General features: G+C 50.6%; 1 protein-coding gene across 1 annotated transcript; it reads left to right on the forward strand.

Moving 5' to 3' along the window:
- The first annotated feature begins 7,204 nt into the window (after positions 1–7,204).
- On the forward strand, positions 7,205–10,925 carry LOC116806939 (histone H3-like centromeric protein A). The gene is made up of 4 exons (XM_032744759.1): positions 7,205–7,280; positions 8,165–8,256; positions 10,057–10,134; positions 10,773–10,925. The coding sequence occupies exons 1-4, from the start codon at positions 7,205–7,207 to the stop codon at positions 10,923–10,925; spliced, it is 399 nt and encodes a 132-aa protein (XP_032600650.1).
- The last annotated feature ends 8,948 nt before the right edge of the window (positions 10,926–19,873 follow it).

The raw sequence follows: 19,873 nt of genomic DNA on the forward strand, positions 1-19,873 counted from the left end.
AAAAATAACAGTAGAAGGAAAATCACCAGAAGACTACTGGGCAGAGGTAGTAGGAGAGGATAGTGTAAAGACGTTTATTTGTATTCCACGGACAGATTCAAGCGAGATCTCTTTGGTTGCTCTTGGGGGATGAGGTTTATTCAGGATACATTGTGACTCTGCCTCGAGCTGCCAGACACAGCACGTGGCTGGGCCTCGGGTGATGGGGGAGGGGAGAGACAAAGAGGGGAGCAGGGACTCCCGGAGGACTCTCCAGGAGGAGAAGGGAAGATCCAAGAGAGCGTCCAGCCCCCCGGAGAGCCTTTATCAAAGGGGGCTCCAGGGTGGGCTGGAACAGGACCTGGGCCAATGGGGTCACAGGCACCTGATGGTTCAGGGGAGGGTTACAGATGTGGGGTGAACCATACATTCTGGGGGGTGAGATGGAACAATCCATTTGGCTTTTGGACCCCGCTGTAGGTGAGGGTAATTGTCCAGCCAGTAGGGGGCGTTATATTCGTCCTGGCTGTACCATTGTGGTTCTTAATCATATTTATCTACCCTTCCCAACAGGATAGACCTTCGATGGCGTGAAACCTAGCACATGGGTCAGAGCACCTTCGGGTGGAAGGGGTTCTGGACACAGGTGCAGACATCACGGTGATACCTAAAACCATGTGGCCACCGCACTGGGAATTGCAACCTGTGGCAGGCAAACTTCAGGGTATAGGAGGAACCACACTGGCAAAAAATTTCTAAAAATGTAGTGCAAATTGAGGGACCTGATGGGAAATTGGCAAGTGTTCACCCATTTGTGGCAGACTATAAGTCTCCTCTGTGGGGGAGAGACACCATGTCCCAATGGGGAGTCCAGTTAATCATTCCCAAGACACCCCAGGATTTTTTGAAGTTGCCACTGTGGGGTGCCCTGCCCACAAGCTAAAGTGGTTGGATAACACCCCAAAGTGGGTAGCACAGTGGCCTTTGACTAGTGAGAAACTTGAGGTGCTTGAGAAACTTGTGGAGGAGCAGTTAGCTCAAGGACACCTGCAAGAAAGAGACAGCCCTTGGAATTTCCTAGTCTTTGTAATAAAGAAGCCTGGGAAGGACAAGTGGAGATTGCTCCATGATCTCAGAGAAATAAACAAAATTGTAGAGGACATGGGACCTCTCCAACTGGGAATGCCTAGTCCAGCTATGTTCCCCCAGAATTGGAAATTAGCTGTATTAGATATAAAGGGCTGTTTCTTCCAAATTCCACTGTACCCTGAGGATGCCCCGAGGTTTGCATTCTCAGTTCCTACCATCAATCGGGAATCCCCAATGAAACACTATCACTGGAAAGTTTTGCCCCAAGGTTTAAAATCCAGTCCTTTTATATGCCAACAGTATGTAGCAGCACTACTGTCTCCAGTACGTGCAGAGAAAGGATGCCATCATCCTTCACTACATGGATGATGTGCTTGTGTGTGACCCCAATGACTCTATACTCCAATACACGCTTGACCTAGGTGTTGAAGTTTTAACTGCTGTTGGATTTCAATTGCAGAAAAACAAATTTCAAAGAATGCCACCTTGGAGATACCTGGGCCTGGAAATCTCTGCAAGGACTATTGTCCCTCAGAAATTGGAGATCAATTGCAACCCCAGAACACTAGCAGACCTCCACTCGCTGTGTGGGTCTTTAAATTGGGTAAGGCCCTGGCTAGGCCTCACAAATGAGTACCTGGAACCTCTCTTCAATTTATTGAAGGGGGAGAGGGATCTGGCCTCCCCCAGGGAACTGACCCCAGAGGCAAAGACAGCAATCGAAAAGGTACAGAAGGCCTTGTCAGAAAGGCAGGCACATCGGTTTGGCCCAAATGTGCCTTTCCAGTTCCTTGTTCTAGGAAAGCTGCCACACCTGTACGGGTTGATTTTCCAAAGGATCAAGGGGCAGAAGGATCTGCTCTTAATCATAGAATGGGTTTTCCTATCGTTCCAAAGATCCAAAACCATCACTAGGCCACAAGAGCTGATAGCAAAGCTGATTCAGAAGGCCAGGGTGAGGTTGTGTGAATTAGCAGGGTGTGACTTTGCATGTATCCACCTTCCAGTCAGTCTTTCTGAGGAGGGAAGGAACTCTCCTGAGAGAGACCAAAGGGATGTTTGAGCATTTGCTCCAGAGCAGTGCCAGTCTCCAGCTATCTCTGGACAGCTACAGGGGACAAATATCTGTCCATGCCCCGTCTCACAAGTTGTTCAATGAGGAATTCCACCTTATTCCTCAAAAGAAAAGGAGCCGGAGGGCACTCAAGGCTCTCACAGTGTTCACGGATGCCTCTGGGGCTTCCCACAAGTCGGTGATGACTTGGAGAAATCCACAGACTCAGCTTTGGGAAGCTGATGTTGAGCTTGTGGAGGGATCCCCCCAGGTGGCTGAACTGGCTGCAGTGGTGAGAGCTTTTGAGAAGTTTTCTGGGCCATTCAACTTGGTGACAGACTCTGCCTACGTGGCAGGAATAGTGTCCAGGGCAGAGCAGGCTGTGCTCAAAGAAATAGAAAATGAACATCTCTTCAGGTTGCTCTCAAGGCTGATTTATTTAATCTCCCACCGAGAGCATCCATTCTTTGTGATGCATGTGAGGTCACACACTGATTTACCAGGTGAGATTGCAGAGGGGAATTGCAAAGCAGACTCCCTTGCTGCACCAGTCGAAAAAGCACATCTCCCTGATGTTTTCCAACAGGCAAAGCTGAGTCACCAGAATTACCATCAGAATGTGCCAGGTTTGATTCGACAGTTCCAGCTAACATGTAGTCAGGCCCGAGCCATTGTGACCAACTGTCCTAATTGCCAGCTCCAGGCCGTGTCATCATTGGGCATGGGGGTAAACCCCAGAGGCCTTAGCAGCTGTGAGGTATGGCAGACAGACATCACACACATTCAGAGTTGTGGTTGCCTTGAATGTGTTCATGTACGCATGGACACATTCTCAGGTGCAGTGTATGCCTCTGCTCCTATAGGACAAAAGTCTGCACAGGTCGAACAACACCTAGTGCAAGCATTTTCAGTATTGGGGGTTCCAGAAATGATCAAAACAGACAATGGCCCAGCATATATATTTAAGGAGTTTCTGGAATTTCTCCAACAGTGGGGAGTGGAACATAAGACTGGCATTGGCCACTCCCCCACAGGTCAAGCTGTAGTCGAGCGTGCACACCAGACGCTCAAACAGGTACTGAAGAAACAAATCAGTTCAGCTCTGTGGATGTCTCCACAAGAGAGGCTCTGTAAAGCCATGTTTACCATCAATTTTCTGAACTGTTCATTTTAAAACATGAGTCCACCTGTTGTACATCACTTTAACATTTGAAACCAGTTCAAATTATCTCAGCATCCCCCGGTCTTGATTAGGGATCCAGAAACTTGGGACACCAAGGGTCCCAATGAACTTACAACCTGGGGTCGTGGCTATGCATGTATAGCTACTCCTTCAGGCCCTCGGTGGATTCCCCAGAAGTGGGTGAAACCTTTTGTCCCCAAGAATCCAGGTCAGACAAAAGGGGACAGGAAGCAAGTAGCTGATGCTTCAAAGAGAAGATGCCGCCGGATGGAAGAAGAGGAATGTTCCCAAGCGTGAATTCCTTCTGGCAGAGACAGAAACTTTAACATGTTCTTAAAATGTTTGTTTTTCCCTTTTAGAGAAAACCTACCTCCCACTCAACCCTGTGATGAATCCCATGCAAGTTGTCATCCTGCGAATGCTGAAAAGAATGTTTAAGGGCTGGGGATTCACGGGGTGGTGGACATCTATTGTTAGATCAATTTTGTTACTCCTTGTTATTCTGTTCCTTGTAACCCTGGCATTCGGGATCCTGCGTCACTTGATTTTCAAAGCTATCAAGGGTCTCATACCTTGTACCTCAGAAGTCAACCACATAGAGTTGGCTAACCTGAGGAGGCCTGACTACGCCACCAACTGTAGGTGGTGGGAAACCCATACTCAGTGTTGAATTGAGCCCAGTGAATTCCTGCAACCTTGTTTAACAAATAAGGGGGAGGTGCTGCAGTGAGCTCATGGGCACCCTGTGCCCCCCTTCCCCCGGGACCTTGTGACTCTGATCAAGATAACCCCTGGACCCCTCCTTCCTGCCCCAACGGGGTTGGTGGAGAGCCAGGAAAGCCCACCCTGTCCAAAACCTATATAGACACCCTGGCATTTCCTGTTCTTTCTCTTTTTTGCCTCGCTCTCTCATGGACATCACAGAATAAAGAGAGCCGTTCCAGCCATACCCTGGGGTGAGAGCCTGTTTTGAATATCTTTCCCCTCTCCTGATATTCCTCCCCTCACAGTCCCTTATCTCCGAGCTAGTCGGATTATTTGGGGGTCAGCGTGAGGGGGGGAAACTACACTCTACCAATATTTAAAATTCCGTCACAGTCCTTGCTAATGTACTGATTCTTTGCTGTGCTGAATCAGCACAGAACTGAAAGCAAATCTCTCCTCTTTTAATCACTGAGAGAAAGCAGTGCCTTCACAAGGGCAGAGTCAACAAAAAAAACCAGGATTAGAGTAGACTGAGAGTAGCTGTATCAACACCTATAGCATTATTTTAGAATTATCTAAAATCAATAACCTTTCATTTCTGGAGCATGAGGTTCAATCCTGCATTTAGCCATGCATGAAAATGAGTTCAGCAATCTTGGGTTAGCCTCCACAGAATCATTCATGTGCTTTCCCATGACTGGCAGATTTTACTGTAGAGAAAGCATGAAAATGAATCAGAAAATAAAAGGGAGGTTTGGTCAGGTTGAAAAATCAAACATCAGTAAATCAGAATGTCAGAATCACGAAACAGCAAATTCAAATCTGAAGTTTTGGACCTTCATTCAACCCTTGAATGGAGAGAATGACAGGGAGAGTGACAGGGAGAAAGGGGATTCTTTCTGGGGGTAAATAGGAGCAATTGGGACCACACTGGGGTCATACTGTTATCATAGTGGGAGTGACTAGGATCATACAGGGAATGACCGGTACCATACTGAAGGTGACTGGGAACCACTGAGACCAGGGCCAGAAGGATCCAGCAAACTTCAGGCCTTGTTGTTGGAACATCCCTGGAACAGATTCCCTGAGGGGAACAAATGGCACAGACATTAAACAGGCACTGGGAACAGCCAGGGCTTGGGAAAGGCAGGTATTGCCTAACTCACCTGATCTGTTTCTGTGCCCAGGTGGCCCCAGTGGGTGTTGGACATGTGTAGGTGTGTCTGCCTGAAGCTCAGCAAAGCCTTTGGCATTGCCTCCATCTCCCTGCCTCCCCTGGAACACCTGCAGCTCGCAGCTGGGACAGGTGCCTCTCGCTGGGAACATCTGGCTGGTGGCCAAGGAAGGGTGGGAATGGGGCCACAGCCAGCTGGGGCTGGGCACTGCTGGGGTTCCCTAGGGCTCAGTGTTGGGGCCAGTCCTGTTCAGCATCTGGCCCAGGTGGACAACTAGGGGCAACTGGGAGGCTTGATGGGGTCAAATGAGGAGTGTGGTGGCCCACTGGGAAAACTGAGGGTAAACTTGGAGGTCTTGCAATACCCGAAAGAGACCCCAATGCCCACCTGGGCCACCATGGGTTCACTACTGCCCCAATCTGCTTCTCCCATAGGGTTTCATGAACAGTTGTAATCCCTGACTGACCCCCACTGGGTACTGGGAGGCACAGGAAGCTACTGGGACCATGTTGGGAGCCAACTGAAAACACACTGGGAGCAAATGGAAGATGCTGGAACCATGCTGGGGGTACTGGGACCAGAACTGGGACAACTAGGATCATACAGGAGGGGATAGCTTGGGACCATGCTGGGTTCATGCTGGGAGCGACTGGAACCACACTGGGGGCAACCGGGATCATACTGGGAGTAACTGGGATCATAGTGGGATCATTCTAGTATGGACAGGAATTGACTGGGACCATTGGGGGTGGGACAGGGATCATACTGGGAGTAGTTGTTGTGAAAAATGCAGATTTTATGACTGGCTTTTCACAAATGTTACAATGATTATTATATGTGTAATGTTAGAAAGTTATGCTGTATTAATTCTCTTAAGTAGTGTGTTAAAGGTAGTTTTAGGTTACAACATAATGTTAAAATAGAAACTCTGCAGTGTAGGATTTTTTTACTAGCTCAAGCAAGAGATGAGATAATCAAGAAACTCTTTGCACAGAGATGACAGTGACTTGGGGCCCATAAAGAGTTACTGGCTCCTCTCAGAAAAGACAAACATTCTTCCACCTTCTCTCCATCTTTATGGAACGACCAGGATTAAGGGGAAGAAGCTGACAAAAACCAGAAAAGTTCTTAATTTGCAGGGAATTTATGCATCATGTATGAGATATATGAATATACAACAGGTTATGCTTTTACGGCTATTCCTTTGTTCACAAGGTATGCTTTTCGTGACTTAGTGTCCGAGAGCATCCGGACACGTCCATAATTCTTTGCCTTTTATTGTCTTGTAATTGTCCTACCTCTAAATTTTATTACTCTAATTGTATTACTATTTTTATAATAATTTTATTATTATTAAACTTTTAAAATTTTAAAAGCCAAGTGATTGGCGTTTTTCACAGTTGTGATCATACTGGACTCGCACTGGGAGTGACTGGAAAGCACTAGAATCCTATTGCAGGGGACTGCAATCGTACTGGGATCCTTCTGGGAGTAACTGGAGCCACGCAGATGACCGGGAACAACGGGAACCACACTAGGACTGACGGGGATCACACTGGGATGGTAACAGAGATTACCCTGGGAGCACCGAGGCGCGGGATGCCCGGGCCGGGGTCATGCAAATTTATGCTAATGAGCCCCGTCCGCTGCGGCACCATCGAGTCACGGAGTCCGGCGCCGCAGAGCGGTCGCGCACCCCGATTGGCGCGCGGAAGGAAGTGACGTCACGAACAGCGCCGCGGCGGCGGGAGATTTGAACAGGGAGGCAGCGGGAGGTTTGAACAGGGCAGCGGCAGCGGAAGGTTTGAACAGGGCAGCGGGCGGTTTGAACAGGGTGGCAGCGGCGGATCCCGGGCGTAATGTCACTGGCACGGAGAGGCAGGAGGGGCTTGGGGGGACCCGGGAGTGGCCCCAGACACCTCAGTCCACCCTGACTCCCCCTTCTCCGGCCGTTGGGTCTCTTCCAGCCCCGCCAGACGCCTGGACTTGCCCTGACCCTGCGGCGGACTCGGCCACGCCATGCCCTGCCCCAAACCCACCCCCCGGCAGCGTGGCGCTCCCCCAGCCCCCCCATCGCCCTGGCCGTGGGCACGCAGTGAGTGAGGGGCGGGGGACTCCCCTTACAGACACCCCCTATGGACCTCCCACATCGAGCCCCTTTTAGACCCCCCTCCAGAGCACTCCTATGGACTCCCCCATTGTTGTCCTCCGTCCCCAGCCTGTGCCCTAGATACCCTTATATGCTTCCATCACTATAGTCACTCCACACTTCCTCTCCCCTATAGCTCTCTATTGTGTGTAAACCAAGACTCCTGAACAACTGACTAGTATGACCAAGCAGAAGCCATATATTCTTTACATTGCACACACTTTTATAGATTCTACAAACTACTAAGATCACACTAATTGAATGGTGCCTTTGTCTTGTTCCCTCATTCTCTGCCTCCACTTCTCAGCTTCCATTATTTGTTACCATGCAGGTGTTCTACAGTTCTCTGTTATCTAGTTCTTGTGATCCCGCTGTTTCTCAGCTTCTTCGTTCTTATTTTAGTACAGTTTATGTCTTAGTAACCTTGATGAATTCCTGAGAAAATTCTGGTAAGAACAGTTACAAGTGGTATGGCTGGTGCACACTGAGGCCCAAGTTGTTCAGATACATTGCTACAGCCCCCTACACCCTGTTCCTCAAAACCCCTCATACTCCCTGTCCCCTATAACTCCCCTATATTGGCCATCACTGTAGATCTCTATAGATCCCTCATACCTGCAATGTCCCCTCAGACCTTACAGATCCCTTATAACCTCCACAGCTTTCCCCTGTCCCCCAGGCCCCTATAGCCCCCCCATAAAGCCCTGTGTTCCACCAGGCCCTATGGATCTCTTATACCCCCCATGTTCCTTCAGAGCCCCCCATCTGTGCTCCCCAGGCCAAACAGATCCGCTAAAGCCCCCACAGACCCCTATCCAATGCCCCTGCAGGGCGCCGCCCAGGTCAGCGGGCATTGCAGGAGATCCGCAGGTATCAGAGCAGCGCCCGCCTGCTGCTGCGCCCCGGCCCCTTCGCCCACCTGGTAAGAACCCCCCACATCCCAAAATGAACACTCCTGCACCGTAAAATCCCCAGACACTCCAATTTCCCCCACGGAACCTTCCCAACACCCCCCATGGACTCCCAAACTCCCCTGGGACTGCACAGATCATCTCAGATACCCTTAAAATCTACTTTAGGACCCCCAAACCCCTCCAGGACCCCCCCAATTTCACCTAGAACCTCCAACATTGTCTGGTATCTTCCAAACCACTCTGGATCCCCTCTTCTGGGATCCCCAAATCCATCCCAGAACACCCCAGATCAACCCTTTCAGACCCTGAATACTCCCCCAGAGCCTTTAAATCCACTCTGGGACCCTTCAGCTCCCCGCAGGATTCTCCCAAATACCCACCGGGACTCTTCAAACAATCCACTGGACCCCTTAAAATCCAACCCCAAATCCACTGTAGTGTTATGAACGAGCACAATAGGCTTTCCAATCCAATTAAAAAAGATTTATTAATGGTAGGAAACGAAAGCAAATCAGCGCTGGGCGGCAGTCATTCTAACTACCGCACCTTCGTCCCCCGTTCCCCCCCAACTTATTGGGTCTTCTCTTCCGGATGTGTGACGTTCTGGTGTCTTTTCTGCGCAGGTGCACCCTGTTGCTAGGTGGTCGTTTTCTGCCTCTTGGTGGTCGTGGGATGAAGGCCAGTAGTCTTCCTCAAGGTTGTCCCTGTGATCTGGGAATCCTCTCAAAACAAGAAATGTTATCTCTAGGCACGTTTACTTGCATTCCACAAGAGTACATGCTTTGCTAAGTCTGTAACGGAACTGTCCTTGAAAGATACTCGCTTAGGTGCTTAGGTGCCTAGCAACATCAACTCCCTAAATCAGTTTTAACTCCCTAAAACAGTTTGTAACGGAATTGTCCTTGAGAGATACCCACTGGAATGCCTGGCAAAATGAGAACATATTCAGACAAGTGAAAACTCTAAGTAAAAATTCTATTTTATGGATGTAAAAACTCTATATTATGAACAAAAAGGCCTTATTTTCCTAACAGTAGGCCCCCCTGAAATCCATCCTGGAACCCTCCAACGTCCCCTTGACCCCCTCCCTAAAACCCATTGGGACCCTCCAACCCCTTACAGACCAATCAAGTTACCCCCCAGAACCCCAGATCACCCCCGGGACTTCTCAGGACCATCCCCTTTCCCCAGGGCCCCCACTCAACCCTGTTCCAGCCCTCCCCATGTTCTTGTCCTCCCCGTCCTCGTGACATAGTGGGCCTGTCCTCTCCCAACATCTTTGCATATCCCCCAATGTCCTTCTGTGGTTCCAGACATCTTTGTGTCCTGCCACCTTCATGGGTTGAGTGTTCCCTGTGCCCCTCCCACCGTTCTGGCACTGTCCCACCTGCCCCATCAGGGTGTCGCCAGGGGAGTGTCCACATGTTCCTATGGCTGAGGGTGTTCCCAAGATGTTCCTAGAGTGGTGTTTCACCCCTGCCTCCCACCTGGGATCTCTGCAGGGTGTCCCCATCATGGTGTTCCCACATCCACACTCCCCAGTGTATCCTCAGGTGTTCCTGTCGGCTGTGTTCCTGTCCCTGGGGTGTCCCCAAAGTGTCTCCAGGGTGACAACAAGGGTGTCCCCAGGTCCCTGGGATGTCCCCAGGGCAGCGTCTCCATGTCTCCAGGGTGTCACCATGGTGGTGGCCCCAGCCCAGGATGTCCCCAATGTCCCCATATCCCCTCCATGTTGTCCCAATGTCCCCGCTCTCCCTGTGACCCCGATGCCGCCATGTGGCCCCCTCCCCGTGCCCTCTCTGCCGCAGGTGCAGGAGATCTGCCTACTCTTCACCCGTGGGGTGAATTACCACTGGCAGCGCATGGCCCTGCTGGCGCTGCAGGAGGTAGGGGTTGGAAGGCACAGGAGTGGTGAAGGGGGTTCACAGAGGGGCTGGAGGGGTCCTATGGGTCCTCCTGGGGTATCCAGGGAACTAGGGGGGTGGGGAGGGGGATGAGGGGGATCTCATGGGTGCTGAGAAGAAATGTGGGGGTTGGGGAAGGGGGGTTCTGTGGGTGCTGCAGGGGGGGGTGTGGGTGCTGGGGATGTCTCTGGGGGGCTGGGGAGGTCCAGGAAGGTCTCTTTTGGTGTGTGGATGAGGCTGAGAGGTTTGTTGGGTGTGTGTGATGGGAGCTGAGGGGGAGTCTAGGAGAGCGTCCATTGGCTGGGGCGGGGTCTATGGGTTCTTGGACAGGGTTCCATGGATGTTGAGAAGGCCTCTGAGAGACCTCTGGGTGGTGGGGGTGGTCTCTTATTCCGGAGGTCTGTTGGGGACTGGGGATGGGTCACTGGGTGTTGGTCTCCCCTCACACATTTACAGGCACAGAGTGTTTCAGTCCCCCCAGTCACCCGTGGGTGGGTTTGGAGGAACCCTTCCCCCTGGGTGTGTGTTTTGTGGGGGGGGGTCTCTGCCTGGGAAAGAGCTGTGGGGGTTGGAGCATGCTGGGGGGCTTTGGGGACACCCCCTCAGCTTTTAGGACACAGGCGGCAGAGGCCTTCATCGTGCGGTTGCTGGAAGACACGTACCTGTGCTCGCTGCACGCCCGCCAAGTCACCCTGTTCCTCAAGGATCTGCAGCTGGTCCGGTGCCTGAGAGGAGCCGAGGGGGGGGGGGCATCTGAATGGCGACCCCCCTGAGCCCCTGCACAGACTCAACCCCCCAGACTCCTGTACCAGGACCCCCACCCTGAGGTTCACTCCTGACAATCTCACACACCTAATTTTACTGGGACCTCCTATGGTACCATCATGCTGAGACACTCCCCCATGGGGTCCCCTGTAAAGACGTTTATTTTGTATTCCATGGACAGATACAAGCGAGATCTCTGTTGTTGCTCTTGGGGGATCAGGTTTATTCAGGATGCAGAAAGGCCCTGCCTCGAGCTGCTAGACACAGCACGTGGCTGGGCCTGAGGTGATGGGGGAGGGGAGAGACAAAGAGGGGAGCAGGGACTCCCGGAGGACGCTCCAGGAGGAGAGGGGAAGATCCAAGAGGGCGTCCGGCCCCCCGGCGACCCTTTATCAAGTGGGGCTCCAAGGTGGGCTGGAACAGGACCTGGGCCAATGGGGTCACAGGCACCTGATGGTTCAGGGGAGGGTTACAGGTGGGGGTGAACCATACATTCTGAGGGGTGAGATGGAACAGTCCAATTGGTTTTTGGACCCCTCTGTAAGTGAGGGTTATTGTCCAGCCAGTAGGGGGCGTTATATTTGTCCTGGCTGTACTACTGTGGTTCTTAATCATATTTATCTACCCTTCCCAACATCTCCCCTGTTTTCACTGAACCATTTGAAATACTAAATATTGACTTAACAACTATTTTCTGCACACTTGGAGGTGTACAGGGTATTGCTACTAAAACTATACTTATTACTACTGGAACAGTCAAGCTTATTTTACAGAGTTCCTTTAGCTAAGGTGCAAGGCTCAAACCATTAAGTAAACTGTGTAGCTGAGATGGCCTAATTGTTATCAAATCACTGATTATAGTAAGGGAGGCATTGTCAGAATTTTTTGGAAAAGGTCTTATAATTAAACGGGTTGAAAAAGGTTTGTTAGGGTTTGTGTTAGATATATAGGTGGTCTTAGAGCTTGCAGGCTTGGCTAAAGCTACCCAGGCATTTGTCTTTGGTTGAATTACAAGTAAAACTTCAATACAAAAACTGAAACAGAATAACAAAGGCAACATGCACGCATATAAACGATAAAAAGTCCATTTTTCTCTCGATGACGCAGCGTGGTTCAGGTCTGGGTGCTGGCTTCTTGGCTTGTACTTGCAGAAGTACTGTCTGGTGTGGGGGTGCCAGCGGATTTCGGTGCATTGTAAGGCTTCACATTCTTTCCTGGGACCCACTTAAGTCCTTGACCTGTAGAAACACAAGCAAAACCTTTTCCCCATGTTATGAGGTTGTATGGCCCTTCTATTTGCCCTGTGTCTAAATTTTTTATTAAAACTGGGGGATGTTCCTTAATTTTTGCTTTTTTGTTGTTCAGAAAGTGTCTATAGATGGGAGGGTCAGGCTCTTCTGTAGAGCTATTTAGGAAATTGTAAACATACAGAGCCTTACTCAATCTCTTTTGAGGTTGTCATGGTTTGACACGGGAAGAGAATTTTTTTTTTGGAAGGAAGAGGTCCTTCCAGTCAGGGGTCAGGTTTAGATACTGACACTTGGGGTGACCAATTGAAGGTGGACACGCCTCTGAGAACACAGAGGGGTTAAAAGCGGAATTCCCAGGAGGACTCGTCCTTCTTTGATTCCGGTCACCGCATGGTACGGACCTCCCCTGCCCAGCCCGGGCTGGGTGGGGGAGGGGAGCCATGCGGCCTGCACAGGTAGGCCAGGGGATGAAGGATCGGGAACCGAGCTGGGCCAGCTCCTGCGGATGGAAGGGTGGAGAACATCTGGGATGTTTTTGTTCCCCCTCCCCTAAGCTAGAGGGAAAAGAGATAGAGAGCCAGCAGACACCTAGGAGTTTGCCGGCGGAGGAGAAGGAGAAGGGGGGGGAGAAGATGCCCAGCATGGGAGACTGGAGAAAGAGTCCTGGGCTGAGATTGCAGCCATCCGGGGAGTCCGGGACTTTTAACCCTTTCCTGTGAAATGAAGGCTTTATGAAATATTACTCCTCCTGAATTTGAAGAAAAGAGAGACAGCCTGAAACCTCAGATGTTCAGAGAAGAAGGTTGGGGGGAGATGATAGAGTGGCTTTTGGCTGGACTCTGCTTGTTTACCATAGACTGAACCACTCTTTCTTTCAAGAGGGACTGCATTTTAGGGGGATGCATTGGTGAGCCAAGAGACCTTCTTCAGCAACTACCAGTTTTGGAGTGGACAGAGAGAGAGCTGAGGAGGGTGTGAGGATGCCCTCCATCTTCAGGGAAGAAGAGAAGGCGATCTCTGTCTTTTGGACCCTCGGCCCCAGGGGAAAATGGGGGGGACTCTAGTCCCGAATTGTGATACTGGACTGTTGTTCCTGGTGGTCCTTGGCAAAGCATCCTTAAAGGGGCCCTATAAGCAGTCTCTGTCCATGCCCGGTGGTGAGAGCACTGTGACATGGAGAGGAGAATGTCACACTGGCCGGTGTGTCTGGGCGGTACCACGTGTGACATTGGAAACACAAGAGGTGGCAGCTGTGTTTCCTGGGGGTCTGTGGTGCAAGGGGGACTCCTCTCTTCCCCGATGGACTCAGTATTGATTATATTGAAGGGTGAAAACTTGATTAAGGATCCAAATGGGTCTCGCTGGGGTTTGGTGGAGTTGGGTGGAGGGAGGAGAAATGTTTTGGAAGGTTTTCATTTCGAATTTTGTGTGTTTTTTTTTCTTTCCTTTTTTTTCTTTTATAGTAGTAGTAGTAGTAGTGTAATAAAGTTTTTCCTTTGTTATTAAGTTTGGCCTGCTTTGCTCTGTTTTTGATCACATTTCACAGCATTTGATTGGTAAGTTGTATTTTCATGGGGCGCTGGTATTGTGCCAGCGTCAAACCATGACAGAGGTGTAGCCTGATCTACTCCTCCTTTCTGTTGATTTAAAATGCGTTTTAGGGTTTGGTGTGTTCTCTCTACCATTCCCTGACTCGTGGGAGAGTGAGGGATGCCAAATGTATGGCGAACACCCCAATCATTCAGGAATGTGGCTAATTCTTGTGAGGTATATGAGGGACCATTATCAGTTTTAATCTCTTGGGGAACACCTAAATAGGAGAAGGCTTGTGAGAAATGCTGGCAGACATGCTTGGCTGTTTCCCCTGTATGTACAGAGGCAAAAATTGCATTTGAAAATGTATCAATAGAGACATGGATGTTTTTAAATTTCCCAAAAGATGGATATTTAGTGATATCTGTCTGCCATTTCTGTAGGCTCTCCAGCCCTCGCGGGTTGGTGGCTGCTGAAGGGGGGAGGGGTTGCACATGCTGACAGTTTGGGCAAGCTCGTACAATATTTTGTGCTTGCTCTAGGGAAATGTGAAAGTCTCGTTTGATGGCCTGTGCGTTTTGGTGAAAAAATGCATGGCTCAATTTGGCCTGTTCAATAGTGTTGTGCAAGGTGGTTGCAGCAAGGACTGAGGTGGATTTTTCAACACCTGCTGAACCTTCCTCATCAGACGCTGCTGATGCCAGTGCATCAGCACGTGCATTTCCCTCTGCCATGAATCCTGGAAGACCAGAGTGAGCCCTGATATGAGAGATAAAGTAAGGATTAGCTCTGTGTGATAAAATGCGATATAAACAGGTGAGCCAAAGACACAAATTGTTGTTGTTCACATCCTTTAGAACGGATCCCTCAATTCTCTTAATGACATTAGCCACATAAGCCGAATCTGTGATCAGGTTAAAAGGTTCCGGAAAGAGCTGAAATGCTCTTACAACTGCGGCCAATTCAACAATTTGAGAGGAACCTTCAACTTTTTGGACATCTTGTTCCCAGGTTTTAGTATTTGTATTTTGCCATGTAACAACTGAATTGTGTGTTCGCCCTGACCCATCAGTGAAGATAGTGATTGCGTTTAAAGGTTCTTCACTGATCATGGGCTTTTCCTTATAACATAATTTGGCTTTGATCATTTTGTGTGCTGGGTAGTGAATTGAGCAGGCGCCTGGGAAGTCCAGCAAGGCATACAGCAGGTCCTCCGATTTTTGCATAGCCCAGTCAAAATAGGTTTTTTTCATGGGCAAGTAAATAGTTTCAAACTCACGGCCTGCTACTGAAAGGAGCCTTGCTCTGCCTTTGATGATGATCTGTGACATCATTTCTAAAGGTGTGAGGATTGTCTTTGGTGACCTGTAGGAAATAAAAACCCATTCAATTATTAACAGTGGATCTTTGAGAGAAGAGTCCCATTGGAAGATGAGACCACACAGCCTCAACTTTTCCCCCAAGATTGCAAGGGAAAAGGGTTGACCAGGAACATAGCGATGTGCCTGCCTGTTCTGCAGAGCATCAGTGATGTGTTCTAGGGCCTTACAAGCCTCTGGAGTGAGAGACCTGGGGGATCTGAGCTCATTGTCCCCTTTTAACAAATCAAAAAGTGGAGCAAGTTCGTCAGCAGTTATTCCTAAGACAGGCCTAACCCAATTAATTTCCCCTAAAATCTGTTGTAAGTCCTGCAGAGTGCGGACATCGGTTCGGATCTGTATCTTTTGGGGGGGAATAGACTGATCTGTCAGTTTCCAGCCTAAATACTTCCAGGGGGCAGTTTCCTGTATTTTTGATTCAGAGATCACAAGTCCAGCTTTTTTGACTTCAGCAACAGCATAACTACAAGTCCCTCTCATCTGTTCTTGCGTTGGTGCTGCAATAAGCAGATCATCCATGTAGTGGAGGATAACGGATTGTGGGAACTTCTGGCGGACTGGAATCAGCGCGCGGGCCACGAAATATTGGCAGATAGTAGGCGAGTTTTTCATTCCTTGTGGAAGGGAAAGCCAATGATACCTTTGAAGCGGTTCTTGTAAGTTCGTACTCGGGACGGAGAAGGCAAAACGAGGAGCATCATCTGGATGCAGTGGGATGTTGAAGAAACAGTCTTTCAGATCTAGGATGATAAGAGGCCAGTCTCTGGGGATCATGGACAGGTTGGGCAGGCCAGGCTGGAGTGGGCCCATGTTCTCGATCACCGCATTGATTTTTCTGAGATCGTGTAGCAGTCGCCAGGTGTTAGAGGTTTTCTTATGGATCACAAATACAGGTGAGTTCCAGGGGCTGTTAGTGGGCTTAATGTGGCCCTTCTGCAGTTGTTCTGCTACCAGTTCCTTGAGGGCACTCAGCTTGTTATCTGGCAGGGGCCACTGATCGACCCAGACAGGGGTGTCAGTCTTCCAGGTCAGTTTCGGAGTGCTGAGTGCTTTAGTGGCCCCTACAAAAAACCCAGTTCAATTTTAGCTCCCCATGCAGAAAGCAAGTCCCTTCCCCATACTGTGATGGGTTTCTGAACCACATAAGGGCGAATCAATGCTTTCATCCTGTCAGGCCCTTCAATGCTAATCACAGATTCACTTTGCAAGCACGGAGTGATGCCTCCGATGCCTGTGAGAGTGCTTGGGGGAGGTACCAACCTCCAATCAGTTGGCCAATAGCAAGAAGAAATTACAGAAACGTCTGCCCCCGTGTCAATCATCCCCTTGATGGTGACTCAAACCCCGCCATTTGATAATTCACAAGTTAGCATTGGTCTTTGTTCACTTATGTGTTGAACCCATAGGACCTCGGGGTTTTCAGAAGCGACTGGGAAACAACGTGGTGGTATCTGGTCCATAGTTCCCATAGGCAGTGCAATGGCAGTGGCTATAGGGGTTCTAGGTGGAATATGCAATGGGGGGTAGTAAGCCTTGGCTAGCACTAATCGTTCTTCATTGCAGTTAGCAGAGACTACACAAGGCAAAACAAGTAACCCCAGGATGCAATTCCTTTCTTTGCCAACTATTAGAAAGTCCTGCCGGAATTGTGAAGGGCCAGTGATCCCTGTTGAAATATAGTCATAGCCATCATCCTTTAAGAAGGTTGTTGGCTTGGAGGTCGCCAGAGTGCACCAGGTGCCTGGGGATAATAAGCTTGAGTCATTAGCTGGGATTGTGCTGGTGATGCAGCAAAGGGCATTGGGATCGGGGTATTCGCAGATTTTACCTTGGGAGTTTGGGGGGGCCACCATTTGTTTCATCACGCGGTGGCGGGGCGCGCTCGCCTTGGAGTTTTTTGGATTAGGTCTTCTACTCGCATCTTGTTTGGATCGGCACTGCCAGGGCATATGCTTTCCTTTTTTGCAGGTGGTGCACAAATCAGGCGTTTGTGGGCTTTTGTTGACTTCCATGCAATCCTTTACAATGTGGCCAGGTTTTTTGCAGAGGTAGCAGGGTCCCAAAGGCAGAGCAGCTTGCATGACAGCCATGGTGTTGTATTGTTGTTGGGAGCTGAGATGCAGGGCAGTCAGAAGTTCAGTAAGTCTCTGGTCTCGTGCTTCTGCCTGTTGTGCTTGTGCTGCGAGAGCCCTTTCCAGTTTATCTCCCTGGGTTTCTTCGGGTTCATTTGCTTGGACGACTGCCACATCATGTGGGCTCCCAACATAGTTGCATGCTTCAATCATCTCAGGCACTGTAGGTCTTTCTTTCCCTAGGGCCTTGATGATTCGTTTGCATTGGGCGTTGGCATTATTCTCGAGGATGTCCCGGATCATTATCGGCCAGGCCAAATCATCACCACATTGCCTTTCAGTAGCTTGAATTACCCGGTCTACAAATGTGGTGAATGGTTCAGATGAGCCTTGGGTAACTAGATTGTATGCCTCTTCGGAAGTTCCCTCTGGCTGAATCTGTAAAAAGGCTCTGCGAGCCATCCTCTTGACATCATCTAATACCATTTTGGGTAAATTCGCCTGATGTTCAATCTTATCATCCGGTGGGTCACCTGTTAATTTAGACAAGGTAAGGGTGCGAAGGTCTGCATCAGTACTTTGTCTATATGTAGTCAGGACCCCCGCAAGCATTCTCTTCCATTTAAGATCCCACAATATATATTGTGAGTCTGTGAGAAATGTGGTGGCAAGATGTTTGCAGTCATGTGGCGTGAGTGTGTGTCTCTCCAGGGTACTTTTCAACAGCTGTTTGAAATAGGAAGAGGAGACACCACCGTCATTAATCGCTTTTCGCAACTCTTTTAAGTCCTGGGAAGGAAGGAATGTCGACGTTCTGGGATTAGCAGGTTGTTGGCTGGGTACCACTGGTATGGCTTGGGAATGCAGGTTTTCCTCTTTGCGGCTATCACATTTGATTTCAGGGCAGTTTGTCTGTTGGAGATTGTTAGCACTTTGCTGAGAATTTGGTGAGATTGGGATAGAAAGGTTAGGGTTTGCAGGGGTAACATAGTTCTCTGTCTGTCCTTTATTTGTCGAAGCTGCAGTCAAATTGTTTCCTTCACCTTGTCGATGCATGGTGTCTCCGTCAGGTTGCGGTGAGGAGCTGATAGTGTGGGAGGCAGGGGCTGCTGCCAGCTGAGGCAGAAGAGCAGGAGGGGTGGAGATCGTCGGCAGCAGCACCTGTGAGGAACTGGCATTTGCGGAAGGATATCCTGTAGCTGTGGCTTTGGGTGCTGCGGCAGGCTGTAGATCCGGCGGAGGGAGGGATGCGGAGGGATATGGTGATAGGGCAGGCAAACCAGGAAGTGGTGCCGGCTGCGGGGGGTTCCGGGGCTCTGCAGCCAGAGGCAGGGGCTGCGGCGCCGCGGAGGGGTGGGGGGGTGGGGACGCCGGGTTTGCGTCTGCCGGGGGGGCCAGCCGCGAGTCCAGGAGGCGGGGGGGCGGCAGGGGCACGGCGACGGGTCCCAGGGCATCTCTGGGAAGGACGGGCGGTGCGGCGTTCGCGGCCGCGGGGGCGGGGTCCGGGCGGCTCAGGGGGGAAGCGGTGGAAGCAGGGGCGGGGTCTGGGCCGCGCAGGAGGGAGGGCGTGGCCGCGGGAGTGGGGGCCGCCCGGCCCGGAGCCGGCGCCTGGCCGGCGTGTTCGCCGGGTCAGGGGGCTTCCGGGTGGGTCGGGGGGGGCGGCGCTGCCTAGCAGCAAAATGCCGTGCTCGCGACAGCGATGGGGAGGAAATACCTGGTTATTTAGTTACTGTCCATGGAAAGGTGTCCTACAGGTAGAAAAGCTGGAAAGGCATCCAGACAGGTGCAGTTGCAGGTCACCGTGGGTTCGTAGTCGAAGTTGGGCGCCAGTCTGTAAAGACGTTTATTTTGTATTCCGTGGACAGATACAAGCGAGACCTCTGTTGTTGCTCTTGGGGGATCAGGTTTATTCAGGATGCAGAAAGGCCCTGCCTCGAGCTGCTAGACACAGCACGTGGCTGGGCCTGAGGTGATGGGGGAGGGGAGAGACAAAGAGGGCAGCAGGGACTCCCGGAGGACGCTCCAGGAGGAGAGGGGAAGATTCAAGAGGGCGTCCGGCCCCCTGGAGACCCTTTATCAAGTGGGGCTCCAAGGTGGGCTGGAACAGGACCTGGGCCAATGGGGTCACAGGTACCTGATGGTTCAGGGGAGGGTTACAGGTGGGGGTGAACCATACATTCTGGGGGGTGAGATGGACCAGTCCAATTGGCTTTTGGACCCCTCTGTAAGTGAGGGTTATTGTCCAGCCAGTAGGGGGCGTTATATTCGTCCTGGCTGTACTACTGTGGTTCTTAATCATATTTATCTACCCTTCCCAACAGTCCCCCAAAGCTGGGGCCCTATCCTGACATGCCCAATCTGATTTAGGATCCACTTCCCCAAGACCCCCCCACATGGACCCACCCCATAGACTCCCCCCTATTGGATCCCCACCTCAGGATCCCCAACAACCCCTTCAGGGACCCATCCCAGGGTGGAGGTCCCTTTCCTTAGTCCAGCACCCATAAAATTATTGAGGAGCCCTACCCATGATCCCCCTGGAAACCCCCTCACCAGGTGCACCACAATAAGTTAATAAATGTTTGTGACCCCTAGGTGCTGTTGCTGGGGACGATGAAGGGGATTTGAGGATGAGGCATCTCCGGGGGGGAACTCTGGAGGGGAGGAGAACCCACAGGGAGGGGGATTCTGAGAGTATTTTGTGTATGGGCACCTGGGATGG

The sequence above is a fragment of the Taeniopygia guttata genome, chromosome W (assembly GCF_048771995.1).
Source record: "Taeniopygia guttata chromosome W, bTaeGut7.mat, whole genome shotgun sequence".
In the NCBI taxonomy this organism is placed as follows: Eukaryota; Metazoa; Chordata; class Aves; order Passeriformes; family Estrildidae; genus Taeniopygia; species Taeniopygia guttata.